Source organism: Gopherus evgoodei, chromosome 18 (genome assembly GCF_007399415.2).
Source record: "Gopherus evgoodei ecotype Sinaloan lineage chromosome 18, rGopEvg1_v1.p, whole genome shotgun sequence".
Lineage (NCBI taxonomy): Eukaryota > Metazoa > Chordata > Testudines > Testudinidae > Gopherus > Gopherus evgoodei.
Genome location: NC_044339.1, coordinates 14,342,298 through 14,361,889, shown reverse-complemented (window position 1 = coordinate 14,361,889; position 19,592 = coordinate 14,342,298). Strand labels below are relative to the sequence as shown.

General features: G+C 49.2%; 1 protein-coding gene across 7 annotated transcripts in view; it reads right to left on the bottom strand.

Annotated features, from left to right (window-relative positions):
* Positions 1-12,863: 12,863 nt before the first annotated feature.
* AGRN (agrin) overlaps positions 12,864-19,592 on the bottom strand; it is a 216,395-nt gene continuing 209,666 nt past the window's right edge. For all 7 annotated transcript variants that reach the window (XM_030537623.1, XM_030537625.1, XM_030537624.1 and 4 more), the window contains one exon: positions 12,864-16,087. In XM_030537623.1, the coding sequence (XP_030393483.1) occupies positions 15,930-16,087 (158 nt within the window). In that variant the 3' untranslated portion in view covers positions 12,864-15,929. The remainder of the gene's footprint in view (positions 16,088-19,592) is intronic.

The window sequence follows — 19,592 nt, the reverse complement described above, 5'->3', positions numbered from 1 at the left end:
GCAAAGCGCAGTGTGCCTGCCGGCGCGGTGCAGCTGCTCAGGTCAGAGAAGGGGCGGTGCTCAGTCCCCCAGCCACGCCCACTCCGGCCATATATGGGCTTGGCCCGCCCCCTCCCTCATCCCCCAGGCCGCTCATTCGTCAAGACTGCCAGGGTAGCCCCGCCTCCTCCAGCTGGAGGTTAAACCACGTGTCAGCAGGGGGAAAGCCCTCCCTGTGACGAGGGGGACCCCCGCCCTCTGCTCCTCTGCCCCCTCCCTCCCTGCTTGGCAACTGGCACCGCCTAGCAACAGAGGCAGGGCAGCCACTGCGGTTCTTAAAGAGGCAGCGCACGTGCTGGGGAGGGGATGGCTTAGGCCAGTGCTTTTCAAACTTTTGTTCTAGGGACCCAGTTGAAGAAAATTGTTGATGCTCGCGACCCAAGGGAGCTGGGGATGAGGGGCTTGGGGTGCAGGAGGGACTCTGGGTTTGTGGGGGCTCAGGACTGGGGGCTGGGGTGCAGGAGGAGGTCAGGTCTATGGGCTAGGGATGAGGGGGGTGGGGTGCAGGAGGAGCTTTGGGTTTGTGGGGGCTCAGGGCTGGGGCAGGGGATTGGGGTGCAGGAGGGGGTCAGGTCTATGGGCTGGGGATGAGGGGGGTGGGGTGCAGGAGGGGGTCAGGTCTATGGGCTGGGGATGAGGGGGGTGGGGTGCAGGAGGAGCTTTGGGTTTGTGGGGGCTCAGGGCTGGGGCAGGGGATTGGGGCGTGGACACGGACTTACCTCTGGCAGCTCAGTGGTGCAGCCGGGTTGCACCGTGGACTGCGTTGCACCCCAGAAGTGGCCAGCAGCAGGTCTGGCTCCTAGGCAGATGCTCACAAGTGGCTCCACGCGACTCTCACCCACAGGCACCGCCTCCTCCGGTTCCCATTGACCAGGAACCAGTGCTTGGGGAGTGCGGAGCCAGTGTTCGGGGTGGGGGCAGTGCACAGAGCCCCCTCCGCCCTGCCTAGAAGCCAGATCACTGCTGGCTGCTTCCAGGGCACCACATGGTGTGGGAACAGGTAGGCACTAGCCTGCCTTAGCCAGGCAGCACCACCAATGGGACTTTTAACCTCCCTGTCAGCGGTGCTGACCAGAGCAAGGCGACCCAGCGCCTTACATGCCACGACCCAGTAGTGGGTTGTGACCCATGGATTGAAAAACACTGGCTTGGGCAGCTGGGCGTCAGGTTGGAAAGGCCGAGCCTGGTTGAAGAGGCAGGGTAGGAGCCTGGCTGCTGCAGGGTGCCCGCACCAGCAAGGGGATCAACCTGTGGTCCCCCTAGGGCTGGGGCTGGGTGACGTGGGCCTAGGGAAGTGGGGATGGAGGGTAGCTCTGTGGCTGTTCCCTAGAGCCCATAGACAGGCCTGCTGGAGTCTGTACACTCAGCAGGGAGCAGCTCAGCCTGTTGTCCTTAATCCCCTCGCCAGCGGATGATGTGAGCTTTAGCCAAACCCCAGGGCAGGTAGCCACCCTAGTCTGCCGCTCTATAAATAAAATTCCTGTGGCAGGGCACATGGCGTTTGTTCAAGCACCATCCTGACTTTGGTGCCGGGCCCTCTGGCTCAGTCATCCGAGGCTGTGCTTTGTCCTGTGGCCCTGGCCGCACAAGGCAGAAGATCAGAGATCACATGTTGAGATGCCATTGTGTGGTCTTGTGATAGGCCTTCCTTTAAAATAAGCTTTGCCCTGTAATTTTCATAAATTGTCCTTTGTTTTCTTGACACATTTAGGCGGGCGCTAGGAGCACAAGTTGACCTGCTGTTCAGGAGGAGAAAGAGAGATGGATCCTCTCTGTTCTACTCCCCACTACAGGTACCCCGGCACTTCTTGTTACCCAGTTGCCCAGAAACACATTTTTCCACGTCCCTCCTATACACCAGACTGCTACTTTCCCAGAGGTGTCTGCATGATTTTCTCTACATGCTGCCCTACTGGAGTGGGACTGCTCCCACCACTAAGGGAAGTAGGATGTAGTCCATATTTAAAAAAGGCTTCGAGATCCTTTTGGATGAACTAATACGTTTAAGCCGCTAACAGTCCTGTGGCACCTTACAGACTAACAGACGTATTGGAGCATGAGCTTTCGTGGGTGAATACCCACTTCGTCGGATGCATGCTCATGCTCCAATACGTCTGTTAGTCTATAAGGTGCCACAGGACTCTTTGCTGCTTTTACATATTCACATAGATTTTACAGACTAACACGGCTACCCCTCTGATAATACGTTTAAGACATTAATAAAAAATAAAAAAAACACTGCCTCTATTAAAAACCAAGGAAATCATCCTCCTTGTCCAACCCAGTCTCCATGATCATGCCCCTGGTTTCTAAACTTTTATATTACATGTATAATTGGTATTTACAACCTCTTATCACAGGTTCTTGAAGTGCTTCCTACACATTAATTATGGCTCGATAATTTCCCAGCCAGGGAAAGCAATGCCCCTGCTCTCTATAACTTTCTATGGCTTGCATTATATATTGCTTAATGTATTCTGATATGCTGGTTACCTTTCTCCACAGTTCAATACCTTTGTATATTTTCTTCCTTCCACCATTGGATGAAGCTAACCTCATCTGCTCCCTAAAGCAATACCACTTAATTAAGAGGTCAGGACCGCCACCTAACCTTTCCTTTCTATGTTATCATCTTATCTGCTTTAATTGCCAGTACAAAAGTTAACAGAAGGTTGCTGCCTTTCAAAATAAATAAATAAATAAAAATAAAATGCAGCACATAATTATTACATGGAACAGCAAATGTTTTGATTTATATTTTGATTGATTATAGAATGACAGTAGCTACAAATGGAGGATGGTATCTTTGGCTTTCGTGGTCAAATGCCACAGTAATTCAATCCACTACATTGAGCACTTAAACCAGGCTGCCAGTAAAGAAAATTCTCTTTCCGTTAATGAGCGTAAGGGAAAGCAGCCCACCATGCCAGTACAGTACTAGGTAGGAAGAAAAAACCTGCCAGCTACTCTAGTACAAAACCAAATAGGTGGCATAAAGCTGCCAGCCATGCTAACATCATATCAGACATTGCCAGGGGATGCTGGGAAGGCCAAAACTATAACGGGGTTCAAAGAAGAACTAGATAAGTTCCTGGAGGATAGGTCCCTCAATGGCTATTAATCAAGACGGTCAGGGAGGCAGCCCCCTGATCTAGGTGTCCCTAGCTGGGAGTGGAAGACAGGGGATGGATCGCTCACTGATTGTCCGTTCTGTTCATTGCTTCTGAAGCACCTGGCATCGGCCACTGTCAGAAGACAGGATCCCAGGCTAGATGGATCATTGGTCTGACCCAGTATGGCCGTTCGTATTTTCGTAAGAGGGAAGCCTATGAGCACTGGCCCAATTGGTCTTTAAAGTTAGTTCTATTCCTTGTTTTGCCTTCTCTTTTGGAGAGGGAGAGAGAGTCCTCAAATATGAAGGAACACATTGTGATCATCCTTGTGCCTACGTAATGGTATTAGAGAGAGAATCAGGCTTAGGTTTCAGAGAAGCAACAACAATGACCACGCCACATTAGTACATCTCTTAAATCTGCAGCCCCTCACCCTAGGTTCCCCCTTTGGGTTTCTGATGAAAGCAGCAAGCTGATAATCAGGCTGGTTAGCAAAAGCAAAGGTCACTGAAGGCCCAATCTGCCAGCCAATTGCTTTGCAAACCAGTCACTAGAGGGCAAGGCAGTTGCAAACCAATAACCCTTGAGTAGGTCTGGGAGAAGCTAATCCACAGCGGAGCTGCTGCCACTTTGGTTAAATGAGGAATACCTGGTACTATAGACCTGAAGGATGCAGGCTGGAGCATGCTTACGTTGCATCTGTCATCAGAAGGCTCACATGGCATTGTGTGAAAGGTGGTAGGACAGCCAACCATTGCTTCAGAGCTGGGGCGGGGCCGACATGGGCAACCAGGGAAATAACCTGCGAGAACAGAGAAGGGGAAAAGAAAAGGCCGAAGTGATGAAATATACAGGCCGACGTCCTTGCAGTCTAGTCAGAGAGAAGAATAGAAGGAATAGCCCCAAGAACTTAGGTGCCATGTGTGTGAGGAAGAGGACAGAGCTTCAAAAAATGTGAAGGACAATCGAAAGGGATCGATGTTGTGTTATTCTTTGAATTCTGCACTAAGACACTGGATATGATCTACAGCCACGTCTCTTCCGCCTGACAGCCTTCGGGTCTGGCCCCAGTGTCACGCTGAAGTCAATACCATTGAATGGATGTAAATGAGAGAAGAATCAGACTCGCTCTCTCTTTCATGCAGATCTGGCCATGCCAGCTTTAAGTAAAACCAACTGTGCCCCGGAAAAGCAAAGTCCAGTCCTTGTAGCCTACAATTACCGTGTGAAGGCTGATTGGAGAGCTGTATGCAATGAGTTGGGTGGAGCTCTGTGGTTTCTAGTTGTCACGTTAGAAGTGCCACCAGCCCAACTGGTGCCCCTGCTCGCCTCAGCCAAATGGGCAAGGATTGAGTGGACCATGGAGGCTGAATGTCCCCTTAACTCTGAGATGTGTTTCACCTCCTCTTTCCTAGGGCAAAGGTGAAGTCCAATGAGTGGGACATTGGGCCAGATCCTCAGCTGGTGTCAATCAGCATCAGTGGAGCTAGGTTCCAGCTGGCCGATGTGAGGAAGCTTGTACAAATATTTGGCCATCTGTGGTGTAAATCCAGAGGACTTTGATGATTTACACCGATTTATATGAGGGCAGGTTTAGCCCAAAGGTACTGGCCTCTGGCCCCTTTCCCGAGCACTGCATGAAAACAAAGCCAGCTGTCTAGGGCAGAAAAAGCCAGAACATGACTGATCAACACCCCTTCCCCCAGCCGTGTACCCGCTTGCAGTAGCACAAATAGCAGTTTTCTAACTATAATAAGACACAGTGAATTCCACTTCTATTCGGGGAATACCCAGGGCCCTGGCAGCAGCAGCAGCTAGCTCATTTTTCAGTGGGGAGGCTGGCAGGGTTGCATAGTTTCAAACCCAGCTGTGAAGCAGTGGATTTTTTAACGCGTGATGAGACACAACAGACAAAAGAGCCACAAAAAAGAATCCTGCTGCTGTGTCCACTAGCTTCTGGGAACACCGTGTAGTGCTCCATTGTGAGAGACAGAGCAATGGCTTCTCCTTGAGGCAGACATGGCTGGTAAAAATCCTGTCCGGGCTGAACGGAGACCAGGAACCTTTCTGAACCCGCATCAGCAGCGTAAGAGAGGAGTCTAGCCTGACTAGAGGAAATGTCATGGGAGGGTTAAGAAGAACAACAAAAACAACCTGCTAGAAAGGATCTGACTCTCTATTCCCTCCTAGAGCTGGTTATAGTAACTGCTATCAAATGCCAGGACCAAATCGCTGCTGTAAATGGACATACACACCTCCTAAAACTAGTGGGGGTGCCCCCACTTCCATCAGCTGGTATTCCGGCCTCCCAGATTCTATCCAACCTCAGTAACTGCATTCCCCAGTGTTCTACACCAGTGTGCTACAAAGCAATGAAGAATCAGACCCTTGGATGGCCAGGTGGTTAATGCAGGGACTGCCCCTGGGTAGATGTCCGCACAGCACTGTAGCCCAGCGGGGCCCTCAGCCTTCCTGAGCCCTGCAGTGTGAATGTTACATGATAATAACGACCATGCTACACTTCTGGCCAAACCCCACTGATTTTATCCCTAGTAAATTCTAGCTGGTAAACTAGAAAGGTCTATGCTGTGGACAGTGCTGCTATCTCTGCTCCAGAGGTCCCCAGTTCGGCTCCTACCAAGGATGGCTTCTTTGCTCCCTCTTTTTTATTTGCCCCTGCTAATTCCTGGCTGGTATCTTGAGGCAACTGCTCCGACGCATGCCAGGGAGGGATATCGAGCCTCCACAGAGGGGGGAGCGGCTGTGCTGATGCATGCCCAACATAACTGTATGGGAAGGGGGATTCAGCTCCTTAATCAGAAGCTGTGAAATCCATCATTCGTGCCCAAGCCCCAAGGCATTTCCTGCTGCAGGCTCAGGACACGGTATATTTAGCTATAACACATACGTTTTCCTAGGCGTTTGTATTGGGGCAGGGGAACGGACTGGTCAATGCTGACGTGCTAAAAGGCTGGGGCGCACATGCAGCAGGCGTTGAGTTTATTAACCATCTAACAGCCGCCAGAAAGCATAACCAGGGCAGGTGATTTGCCTTACGTTTGGCGAGTGCATTTCCACACTGGAGCCTGCTAAGGTAAGTAAAGCAGGGGCCCCACACTGCTCCCATTGGCTTGAACAAGAGCAAGATCAGCCCATAGCCCATTGTTCAGCAGAAGAGAGGGAGAGTTTGGCTAAGGGCAGCTGTATAAAACCCAATTCTTGTAAAAAGTACCAGGGGAGCCTCATTGTTGGCATTGAGGGCCTGCGTTCTAGGCTGTTACAAATCTCAGCAGCCACCACACCTGAAGTTCTCTTTCCAAGAGCATGAAGACCTCATTTGACCCTAAGATTTTAGAGGTTTAGCTAGAAGCCTGATCCTTAAACCACATTTAGATAAGGTCAGTCATCCAGAAGGATCCCAAAGCATTTCACAAACTGATCAAAGTGATTTATAATCTCTCCCCAATCCATCTATTCTCTCTCTTTCATTCCCCTACCGGAGAAATGCAGCCACTTCTGGGCTGGCACAGAAGCACTATTTAACACACACAGCAATACTACGCAAATAAAGAACACCTAGGTAACAGACTGCAGGGGCCTGGGATTTTAGCTGGACAGAATGTAACCCCCAAACTGGATTTTTGCTGGACACTATACTTAATACCACTTCCCCAGTTTCAAAAAGGGCACGAGATGTGTAATGATGGTAAGGGGCCAGGATCTGACGTTTACATCTCATCTGAAAGACAGCACCCAGAGCTGCACAGTGCCCTCTGAGACCACGTGAGGGCATCGGTTTTGAACTAAGTCGGGGAAGACAACGCTACTGGGTTTCCATCGTATCCAGAAGCACCTTGGGCTTTCTTTGGACATTTCCCTTCCAAGTATTGAACAGCTCCAAAATGCTGCTTGCACTCAGGAGGTGAGAGACAATCCTCGGGGAGGGCCAGCCCCGACAGCTCGGCAGCTGAGATGCTATGAAAATTCTAGGGCAGGCTCATCTCAGCCCTTAGGAGTGGCGATAACGCAGTGACTGGGCCAGATCCAAAGCCTGCTGAAGACAAGGGGAGTCATTCCATTGGCTTTGATGGGCTCCAGACCAGGCCCATGCCACATGCATACAAATTCCATTTTGCCTTCTCTTATTATAAGAACCAGCCAAAACCTTTTTCCTGGAGTTTTGCTGTAGGGGAAAGAAATCAGCCCTGTGGCAGGGGCTAAGCTTTCTCCAGCAGCAAACTTTTACAAGTGTGTTATAAATCCCAAAAGGAGGGGTTTCTAATTACCCTTAATTACAGCAGCCCTGCGGCTGCCTTGCTACTTAGAGAATGAGGGATTGTTATAAGAGTCAGTGTTATTTGTCAGGGCCAGGGCCCTGTTTCACTCACTCTGAAGCATTTCATGCCCTGTCCTACCCTAGCATTAATACTTAGTTCTCAGAGCCCTGTTTCCAGCCGTAGACCTCAAGGCAATTTACCAAGATGGAGATATCTCATTATCTCTGGTTTTGCAGCTGGGGAAAGCAAAGTGCAGCAAGGTGAATTGACTAGCCGGGGGCCACAGAGCGAGGCAGTGACAGAGCAGAGAATATAACCCAGGTCTCTCGCTTCCCCGCCCAGGCTCGCTTCACATACAGCATACAAATGTGGCAGGCAGCACAGGGCTTGCCAGGCTGCTTCAGACTATTAAGTCTAGTGCTCTGCCTCCGGGAATGGTCAATAGCTGAGATTTATGGGGGAGGAGAAAGATATTCCATAAATTACACATCTCCCCTCCCATCTAGCCAGCCCCTTGCTGGAACCCTCCCCATTTCAGTATGGGAACAGAAGGGTGATCACAGCCACCCTAGGCTGAGTACCTGTGACAGAAAGCTGTGCAAGTAAGTGTTACAAGTGTACACCCACCTTCCATGCCTGACACCCTCCTCCTTGGAGCTTCCATCCACATATTTCTCCCTTCCCTTCGAAGCCTAGGATGTTGGAGGTTACATGGGGCTGCGGCTGGGTGGAAGTAGAGTGACATATCCCCACCCCCCACACACACTGAAATGCACTAGAGCAGAGGAGCCTTTTGGAGGGACAGAGCCGAAAGCCAGTAATATTGTTTGCTATAGAACAGGGACACCTGGAACCACAGCAGGCTCATGGAAGAGGCTATTAAAAAGGCACTCCTCTCTCACCCCATAGGATACTCACAGCTGAGCTATGCTGACAGGTGTAGGGTTAGCTTATGGGATGGTAAGTCAGGGGCTCAGTTCTCCACCCACTTGCTGTCACTCCTGATTTACACCAGCACAGGCGAGAGAAGGATCAGACCCTATTCGGTTTGATTTGCAAAGGTGCTGAGTATCTGCACCTCCCCCTGAAGTTAAAGGCCTGATTTTCAGAGATGACGAGCCCCCGCTGCTGCCATAGGTGCCTGGCCTGGCTAACCAGCCTCTTTCCAGACCGCGTGTGACCTTCCGAAGCAGGGGAAGGCCATTCCTCTGAATGGCGACTGCCACCTGCTGCATGCACCACTGTGTGCCTAGGATGGCACTTCTCCTTCGTCCTCCAGCTGCTTTTCCAGTGCCTAGAGTGGAACACAGGCAGGCAGGGCCCTGCTTTTCCTTCTGTGCCAGAAGACAGTGGCTTTTCCCCTGCCGCTTTGCGTCTGCGGCTTGAAGAGGTACCGATTTAGCAAGCCGCTGCCTGCTGCTGCATAATAGGGTCATTGTCAGGAAAACCCTGCACCAGAAGGTTGATCTTCAGCAAAACTTAGGCCCAGTGATGAGTTGTGCCACCCCTTTTGCTCTTAAAACACTAGCCCCATTGTTCCCTCCCCATAGAATTCTCCAGCATCTGGTTACCCATTGAAAAGTTTACTTCCCACTGAGAACTGCCTCCTGGATATGGAAGCATGAATAACAGTCTCCACTTGCCATCTTTTTATGCGACAGCTGGGAATAACAGCCTTAAATTGGTTCCTAGGAGGTGAAAAGACACCACTGCGAACACATCTGCAAACTAAGGCCCAGATCTGCAAAGGTTTTGGGAGTTAGGCACTGAAAGCCTTTGCGGCCAGCCGCCTAGATAACCGCCCGTACAGATATGAGTTGCGGTGCAGAACAACCAACCAATTAATCAGGTGCCTTTTGTGATTATCTCCTCACAGGATGGCAACTCAGCTCGCTGAGCATGAACATCCAGATGCTGAAGCTGCCACTTTTGAGGATTTGTCCTGAGACAAGTGATAAAGTAGCATCATTTGGAGTTTTTTCCTTTTGAGGCTGGTGCAGCAGCAAAGCTTGAAATGCATTTGGACTCCTTTAGTTGCCAGGCAAACCAGGACTTAGGACATGGTCTTGAAATCGACAGCTGTCCCATCCATTTTAGCACAGGAAGGAGAAAGTGTTTGTCAGAACAGTTGTACACTCATTGGAAAACTCACTCCATATGGTGCATGGGTCACCATGCTTTTCTTCTGAACCCAATAAACAAAGGGCAGCTGGTTTCCCCAGACGTTGTTGGGGAATAAGATAGAGCTGTGTTCCAGGGTCACCCTCTCCAGAGTGCTCCCTCATGGCACGGGGCAACTCTGCAGCATCACTCCCTCATTTTCCTCCACGCTGGTGAATTCCCTCAGCCTTCTGCACATGAGTTCGTGTTGGTGATGTGGCTTGACCCTCTGATCAAGTCACTCAATAAATTTAACCCTTTCCAGGCTAACAAAAATCCACACAACCCAAAGGTTTTTCTGCCCCTCTTGGGTGACTCTTCTATCCACCTTCTGGGCTCAGGTCTCAGCCCCTTCTGCACTACCATGAAGCCTTCTCTCCTCTGTTACAGAGTGCTGACTCCCTGCCTGGTTTCCCCAGAGGCCCCGTTGCTAACTGCCACTCATTTGAACTCCCTGCTCTTCACCCCTTACTCCTGGCCCCTGAGGAGTTCCTCCTTATGCTCTTTTAGCTGAAGACTTTCACCCAGGGCTTTCTCCCTGGAGGCTCTTTTTCAGAAGGGTTCCCTTCCCATGGGCCTCCATAGAGCCCCTCTCTCAGGGCCTTCCACAGGAACCTACCCTGGTTCCTGTAGTTCCTTCTAAGTTTCTTCAGCCCTTTCTATAAGGCCCAGCTGTTCACCAGCTGTCACCTGACTCTGTTCATCCCATGATCTCCTTCATCTGCCCCACCCAGGGATGCAAGCTAGTGGATCATAGCTGGGGCTGGGCTAAGACTGGCACCTGTCCAGGTTTTCCCAGCCATGTCCCTTTTTCAAAGAAGCTGTCATAGGATGTCTGTCAGGGTGTTCAGTCCACACTGCCAGTTTGATGGGCTCAGGTTCAGCCCAGCTGTCAGTTTTTTGTACCTTAAAGGTGGCCACTTTAGACTAGCTCATCTCCCCTTAAAGGAGTCAGCCACCCTGTGACAAGCTGCATTTTGAACCACCACCCAACGAGGTGACAGTGATGTCACATAAAAATTGGGGTGAACCAACTTCATGGAACCCAAAAAATGTTATTAGTGCATCTAAGAAAGGACAGCCCCAGACTGGAGTAGAGAGAAACCAAAGTGCTTTGGAGCAGCCCATAAAGGGGTGTGGTGAGGGGAGAAAAGAATATTGATGGGGCTGAAGGAGGAAAAAATGCATCGAGGGGCAGGGCTGCAGGTTAAGGAAAGTGAAGGGGCTTTGAAGCATTTGACCTCTACGTGGGGGATAGGTTGGATAGAGGGTGACTCTCAGAGGGAGGGTGAATTTGGAAGGTGTAACGGGACTCTGAGATCCTGGAGAGAGTTTGGATGGGGTAGGTTGAGCACTTTGTGGAATAGTGGCCAAGAGATGGGTTTGCTTCTGGACTGTATCTGTATACAAATGAAGATGCAGGCTGCAGTGGTCTCCTAGCCCTAGCAGGACAGAGCAGGATCAAGGCTAAATAATATATTATTCTAGCCCCATTGCTGGAAGTTTTTAAGAACAGGTTGGACAAACAACTGGCTGGGATGGGCTAAGTCTATTTGGTCCTGCCTCAACGCAGGGGGCTGGACCTGGTGACCTCGTGAGGTGCCTTCCAGCCTTACATCCCTAGAATTCAATGTCCTCCAATCACTATGATCAATTCATTAATTGGCAGATATGTACACGTAGGATACAGGCAGGGCACAGGAGGGCGAGCGCTATTTTAGCTCAATTCCACCCACAGACCCCAAACAACAAGAAATTTCTACTCACATGATCAGCAGTGAAATATTTAAAATGCCAGCATTATTAACCTATCATTGAACCTCAGAGTTAACACAGCTATGAGATAAATGGGGCACTTCACACCTCTCCTAGCTGCTGTTTCAGGTTGTGTGTTTGCAGGCTCAAAAGACAATACACAGCTTAGCCTCACCCCTGCAGATAAAGACACATGCAATTTCTTGCTTTAAAAACACCAGTAAAGGCAATGCATAGAATAGAGAAGGCAGGTCTGGTTCTAGGCAGAGTACTGGGAAAGTCAGGGGTTTAAAAATATTGAATCCCTAAAGCGTCTGTAAATTTTTTCTTGAAAGGCCTTTCCTACCCTCCACTATTCAGTGTTAGAATCTAGCCCCAGCTTGCAGTTTTTAAACTGCCAGATTTATTGTTCCAAGGCTTTGCCTTTAGGTAGAAAGATGCTCCCAAGGATACTTGTAAAAATGGAGCCATGTCAAGTGAATATGTAACCAGCCACACCAGATTATAGCTAGATATAAAACCCAAACCAACAGGATACAAGGGGCAAAGGCCAAATTCTTAGCTGTTAAAATTCTTGGGTTTTTAATCAGTTTGCAGCACAAGCTTATGTTTTTCATTAGTTTCTCTCCATTTTTCTTAAAAAATAAAGAGGAAAACACAAGTAGAAGATTAAAACGCGCCATTCACACAATACATCTGCCCAGCAGATCTCAGACTTGGCTGAACCTTCCAGGAGCTACCACGATGTAACTATTAAAACACAAGCTCTGGGCCTGGTCCAAAGCCTGCTGGAAGTAAAGGGAATGACTCCCCTTATTACTGTTGTGCAGCAGCACCTAGGAGCCCTAGTCATGGACCACAACTGCATTGTGCTAGGGGCTGTACGAACACACAACAGGGAGCCCCTGCCTCAAAGAGCTTACAATCTAACACTGCCCCTGACCTCGGTATAGCTTTGGACAAGCTCAGACTAATCCTGGTGGATATTTACAGGTCTCTAAACTGTGCGTTTCACTTAGCACTTACCTCTTCAGTGTAGACACTCACTACAGCGAGGGGAGGGGTTCTCCCATTGCTAGAGTTAATTAATGAGACCTGCAGACGAATTCGTCGTCAACCTAGCACTATTTACGCCGGGGGTTAGGTCGGCTTAGCTACGGCTCTCAGGGGGTGGATTTTTCACACCCCTGAGAGCTGGCTATGCCAAGGTACATTTTCAGTGTCAACTAGCCCATAGTTTTGGGCTAGAGAAGTAAGAAGCACCAAAGACTAGGGGAGCAGCACACCTTTTGAGACAAGGAATGATGGGCAAAGTTCACTGGAGATAAGACTCTGCCTTTTGTTGTACGTGGTATGTAATATATGAGGCTACCGTCTCAGTTTGCAAAATGACTGTCCCAGGAGGGTCTTGTATCAATGACTTGAGATTGACGCTCGCTAGACCAGATCCTCAGCTGGTGAAGTCAGCATAGGTGGAAGGCAGACGTGAGCCACAGAGAGACAAAGCAACGGCCCCTTTTAAACATATTTAATAGTTTTCAAACTTTATTTCATGGTGATTGACGAAAGACACAAGTTAGTAATGGTTATATCATGCTGCTCCTCTACTGTGCCTTGCCCTTCAGAATTCATACAGCAGTTCACAATGGTCATTAATTTACCCTAAAAATGAAGCCACGTGGACAGACAAACTGTAAAAAAAATAGCCAACCAAAAGTTAAAAAAAATCCAAAACTCAATGTCTTTTTGTACATAGGAGTTATCAATGCTGTTGAAAATAAAGCCCAAGTTAAGTGCATGGCCCCTAGGGAGCATTGCTGAATCCAATGTTGGGTCAAGATGCTTGACAACAAGGACACAACGTTATGTTTTAAGGCATTGCCAATCCCCAGCAAAAGCAGACAGTGTTTTGTTTTGCAGTGACCTTGGCTTCATTTTAGTGGCATTCTGGGAAATTAGCAGCTTCCTCTCTGCATACCCCTCTCCCTCTCCCCAGGGTTACATTCCCGCCTTGCCGCCACCCAGTCCAAGTTAGCCTCTGGCGACCGACACCATGTGCTTCAAGTCCAGTAGTCAGTTTGCTGTATAACACAATCACATTACTCTCCATTGGGACCCACGATATATTTACAGTCGCCACTTAAAATGTGGTATTGCCACACATAAGAAAATACTGGAATCTCCATTGTAGCTCTCAGAAGGCCATGACCTCCACTGAGTCATTAACCACTTTGGATTTTTATAGGGGCAGCAACAATGTAGGTGTAGATTTCCACTGGGAACATACATCTATGTCTTGCCTGCTGGGACATGAAACAAGGGCTGTTCAGGGGGGATGGAGTTTTTTGTTTCTTTAAGCGGGATGGGGTAAATAAAGCTAGGCAGGGAAAAGAAGAAACACATCAGGCAAGGACTATCAAACAACCCCCCACCTCTTCCCCACCCCAAAAGAAAGGGAATCACAAATCCAAAGCAGGGCATCTTTTGAGGCCTGGGACACTTTCTAGTCCAGGCGTCCCTGGTGTGAGTTGGTCTGACTTTACAAATAGTACTTTTGCTTTAGAAGGGGAAAAAAAAGTGGTTTTAAAAGGTATGTCCTTTGCTTCACCTGCCTTCAGATCTCCCCCCACGAAAAGCAGTTGGGTTTCCTGGCTCAGAGTTCAGCCCGGAGAAATGTTATTTTCTTGCGGGGAGGGAGCACCAGCAGGCAGGCCAGAAAACTGCAAAATGGTGGCATCTTTTGCTACAACCATATATCACTTTAGAAGAGGCAGGATCTTGCAAATTAATGCCCCCTGCTTGGCTGCTCCATAAAATGTGCTTTACACACACTAAAGCAAATCTCGCCTAGCTCAGGGGTGGGGAAGGAGACATACTGTATTAGACAGCATCGGTGAGTCCCTCCTACAGACAATGAAACTGAACACAGCAGGTCGAGGGGAATCAGACAGCAAGTGTGAAAAATCGGGACACTTTTTTTTCCAAGCGGAGTGGGGAATAGTTGCCCCTTATGTCAGGATGGTCCAGATAACATTAGGACAGCTGGTGACCCTAAGCAGGTCAGTCCTTTTCAGCATCTTGGTCCTTTTTTCTTAAACAGCCTTGTGGGCTTCTCTCTCTTAACAAGAGAATCAGTGTTTGCATACTAACGCGTACATGTAAATAGACGCACACGCACACGCGGTTCGGAGCTGGCGTTAACAGTATTTGCATCATAGCAAATTTTTACAAGGAATGATTGGCATCGTGGAAAATAAAAATAGCTTAAAAAACATCAAACAAACCAACAACCCTGTCTCTTGCCTGTGTAGTAAGGGCCCAATCTTGTTCCCCATTGAAGTTATGATTTGTATCATGGTCACGTCTATGTGCATTGGCCAGGATCGGGTCCCCTGTTGTGCTGGCTGTTGTACAAACGTGAAGTCAATGGCCAAACACCCACTAGCTTTCAAGGTGTGTAAGCAGAAATCCTTAGGACAGCTGGTCTGAACCCATCGTCTCTGTAAATAAAGGACAGGCTGGAAAAGGGAAGCGTGCTTCACATGGGTTACAGAGGAAAAGGGCCCTCAGTCTGTGCCCTCAAATCTTGTTGACCTTAACAGACTAGGGGTGGGTGAACCTTGCCGGATCAAGCCCCGGACATCCAACATACTTTGCATTGTTCTCACTGGCACAAGAGAGGGCAGGTTTTGGTAAACAGCAAAGACTCTTGGAAAGCACAACGAGGCCAAGTGGGCAGTTGGGACATGTCTGGATAAAAATAAAGCCTGGAAATAGGTTTCTCAGCTGCTTCGGCATGCATCCAGGAGGAGGAGAGCGATCAACACAGAAAGAAGCTGCTGCCCCTCCTCAGCCAAACTGATTAAAAAAACAAACAAACTTGAGTCCAGCGAGTCAGTCATCAAGGAGGCATGAGCCAACCACAGAGCAGTGCTTTCCAACCTGCCACAAGCTGAGCTTGGTCTGTCTTCCAGCAAGTAGCGTTCCCTGACAGTGCATCCCAGAGAAAACCACTTGAGATCCTCACACACTGCCAGAGAGGAAAGAAGGAGATGGATACGAAGCCTGGAAAAGACGTGGTAGACCCTGGCCCAAATGCAACATGATGTCCCCCTCCCCTGAATGGCTTCTTCTCCGCTCGGCCAGGAGCGTGGACCCAGCCTGAGATCGCACAGCAAGGATTCCCCGAAGACCACCGTCTTGCCGGCGCCGCGATCCTTGTTTTTCTCCCCCTCGTGGGCGGGAACAAGAACCAACACAAAATAAAAATAAAATAAGAGGAGGGCGGGAAAAGGCTTCAAGTATTAATGACATTTACAATGAAGGAGGCTACGTGGGTTTGTTCCTCAGTCACTTCCTGGAGACTTGGTTCAGGGCTTGTTCTATGTTGCTGCTGCTCGATCAAAGTCCAACTGATGTGGCTACACTGCAACCAAACAAATAACCAACCAAAAAAACAACAGGTGTTTCCTCCCCCTTTCTCCCTCATCCCCCCCAAAATATAAAAAGCAATAAGTTTACAAAAATAGAAAATAATTACAGCAAGAGGCAGGAGGGGGAAGGGAAGGAAGGGCCCCTGGGGGGTTTATTTGGCTGAGCAGTGTAATATCGTCTGGTTGTTTAAAGCGTCCTCCACCAGATGCAGTTCCTGGCGGTCGACTATCACGTCCCTTATGCAGCCAATAAAGCCGGTGCTGTAGGCCTTGGGCAGTTTGTGAGCCACGCTGAGCTTCTCTATTCCCCCTGCAAGAGATGGCATAGACAGATCAGGTAGGGGCACAGAGGATGGGCCGGTCTGTCTAGAGCAGCAGCACAGGAAAGTGACTTTCTCCATCCTGGCACTTGTGCAACGCTGCCTGCGGTGCTGCACCGCTGGGATTCCTTCCTGACCCCTCAGCAAGGAATAGTTGGTGCCATGAAGCTTAAGAGTTAATTACTAGAGCTGGCTGAAATGTTTCACCTGAAAAGTTTTCCTGGCTGGCTTTGCCAAAACTGAATTTGTTTGCAAGTAAATGTCAAGTCCGGGAAAAAGAATAATTTTCCTGGAGGGGAATTTTTAAATGAAAAATTATGTTTCATATCAGCACTTAGACTTCAAATATTGTTTTGGTTCTTTTTTGTTTGCAGGTGAAAATGCAGTGAAAGGCATTTTAAGTGGAAACAAAATTAATCTTTTGCTTCATGTTGCAATGTTGATTCAAAACAAAAACTGGCAGGTTCAGTGGGAAAACACTTTTTTTTTTTTCCAAACTAGAATTTCTTGTGGGAAAGGTTTTGGTTTTCCAACCAGCTCTGTTGATGACCCTTCTCTTAACTCCCATGTCGACAAACTACAAAGGGGATACAGCCACCACATCGTTAAAGGCTGTGTTGTCCATTAGGAAACACTCCTATAACTTTGACATGGGAAATTGGTTAGAGCTGAAAATGGCACCATTTCCCCCTGATGACGGATGTGTCTGCAAAGGCTGGAGAGAATGTGTCACATTGCTTCTTTGTGACAGATCATCAAAAAACACGGCTTGTTGACCATTTTGATCTATCTGAAGACCTCCCCTTACTATCTGAGCCCCCCACAATCCCCCAACACCCCTGCGAGGTGGGACAGTGCTGTTATAATCAATTGACAGATGGGGAACCGAGGTACAGAGAGGTAAGTGACATGCCCAAACATTGTGGCAGAACAGAGACCTGAACACAGGTCTCCCGAGTCTGATGCTAGCACGCCAACGATTGGAGAAAAATGACTCACTGCTGCCTCTTCAAGCTGAGAGTGCTTGCACTGGCTGTATCTGAAGATCATCGGATGTAATTAAGCAGGGTTAATAGTATTTGTTGTGGGTCATTTTTGACTCTGTCCTGCCTCCACAGATGTGAACAACAGTTCTGAGGTCAAGTCCTGCTCTCACCCACCTCAATGGGCATTTTTGCCATGGGTTTCAGTGGGGACAGAATCAGAAACAACGAGCCAAATTCTCTGCTGTCACAACTCCACTGGATTTGACACTGGCAGAGGATTTGGCCCAAAGGTGTATATGCCTGTAGGTTATCTTCTGTTGACAGGTTGCATCTTGAGAAGGACATACGGATATTTGTAGCAGGGTCACTGCCTCCAGGGCACCACTCCCTCCCCTCCCGGCATGGGGTGGCCCTGCAGCATCGCTGCCTCAGTCTCTCTCTCTTCTGGGCTCCTCAATCAACTCCCCACAAGCTTATTCTCTTGGCCAGTAATACTCTGCTTTATTATTGTGGGCCGTTCAAAGTGGAGCCCTCAATGTCCAAATCTTTACCTGCCCATGCTCTTCAGCAGCCCGTCACGCCTTTCCCAGTTTTGGCAAGCCGCTCCCAGCCCCATCTAGCTGGAGTCTTCTCTCCCCTGGTATCATAGGGTCTCCTGCAGGAGCCCTTTGCCGCCTGCAGCCCCCAGGCCTCTCCTCCTCTCTTGTTAACCAAGCTTTTTCCTTACTTATCCCAGAGGCCTGTTTGAGTCACATGACCCATTTCCCCACCTGGGGAGGAAAGTGAGTATGGAGCCTTCTGTCCTTTAACAGGCTGGTCACCCTGTGCCAGTGCTTCTATACCTAATGGGGTCTTCCGTCAGCAGTAATGCTGTCAGAGTTCGGAACCAGGATTCCAGCCCCAGAATAGCACTATTTTTAGATCACCCTCTATGTTCACAGCACTGTGTGGACAGTGGCGAATCAAACCTCGTGACACTGCCGGGAGGTAGGAGGACAAGTGGGATTCCCATTTTATAGCTGGAGAACGGAGATGGAGAGGTGAAGGGACTCACTCAAGGCTCCATAATGAGTGAGCGGCAGAATGGACATTAGAACTCAAGACCTCCTGACTCCCAACCCAGTGCTAATTCCTCCAGACCTCACTGCCTTCAGTCTCCGCCTTTTATAATGGGGAGGGGAAGAGCCTCTCCATAGGTAGGTTTGTCACCAGTGTCACTTTATAAGGCTGATTTGTTTGCATTACTGGCATGAGACAGAAAGAGAGAAAGAGGACACCCGGCAGTGAGCCCTAGAGCCCAGATCAGCAGATTCCGGCTTGTGTCATGGGGCTAAACCGGTAGTGTAGATGTCCCAGCTGGAGCCCAGGCTTGAAATCCAATGATGGAGCAGGGCCTCAGAGCCCAGGCTCCAACCCAAATGTCCACACTGCTATTTTTAGTCCCACTCGGGCTCTAAGACGCATCGCCGTGGGGTTTTTTGGCTATGTAGACGTACCCTGAGAGAGAGTGCGTGTGCGTAACTGTTGTATCTTTACACTCCTGAGCATCCCAGCCACCGAGGCTGCTGTCTGAGGAGCTTGATTAAACTGATTATGAATCCAGGCCCCGATTCTTCAAGGTAACTAAGCATGTGCAGAACTTTAAGCACATGAGTCACCCTGGACATCAATGGGACCGCTCACCTGCTTGAAGTTATACACGTGCTTAAAAACCTCGCTGAATCAGAGCTGCCCAGACTTTACAATGACTCCCCTGGGAAGTGCCCAGTTCAATGTCTCCCTCTCTCTGCCCAGGGTAATGACATTCCGCCCCCCACAACTGGAACGGCAGGGAGGGCATTCTGATACTGGCGCATGCAAGAGACCGTTTTCAATGGCAGCAGCGGTGAAACGTTTTTAAGAAAGAAGCCATTATTTGAAAATCGGGACACAATTCTCTGTCAGCGAAGCTGCTGGAGGAAAAAGCACAGGGCCAGAGAGAGACTTTCCATCATCAACTTCCCAACTGGACATGACTACATAGACATCTCTGGCACATGTGGGGAAACCAACTCCTCCTGTGGCCTTGCTGTATGGAGGATGTTCCTTTAACAGGGACCTGCCAAAGATTCCTCAGGAGGCGTGTGGCATAGGTGGGAACAGATGCTTGATTTTATGGGGTAGGCACCTACCAGGCGAACCCCCAGTGGCGCCTGTACAATTTCTGTACTTGGTTAGACCAGCTGTCGACGGAGGTTAATGCTTGTGTCCAGTCCTTTGAGATTGACAGAGGAAAATGTGCTATCCCTTTAACTGTACAGTGGTACCTATGGCACAAAGCAGCCATCACCTTCTCCAGCACTGTGGCCCATCCCACTGATTTATGCCAGAGCTGATATTTTCAGATAACTAGGGGACTGAGGACTCAGTTCCCATTGGGGTTAATGGGAACTGTGTCTCTAACCCTTCTTGGGGGCTTTGAGACTCTCTGCTCTGGGGTCCAGAAGGGAATTTCATTATTCCTTCTCGT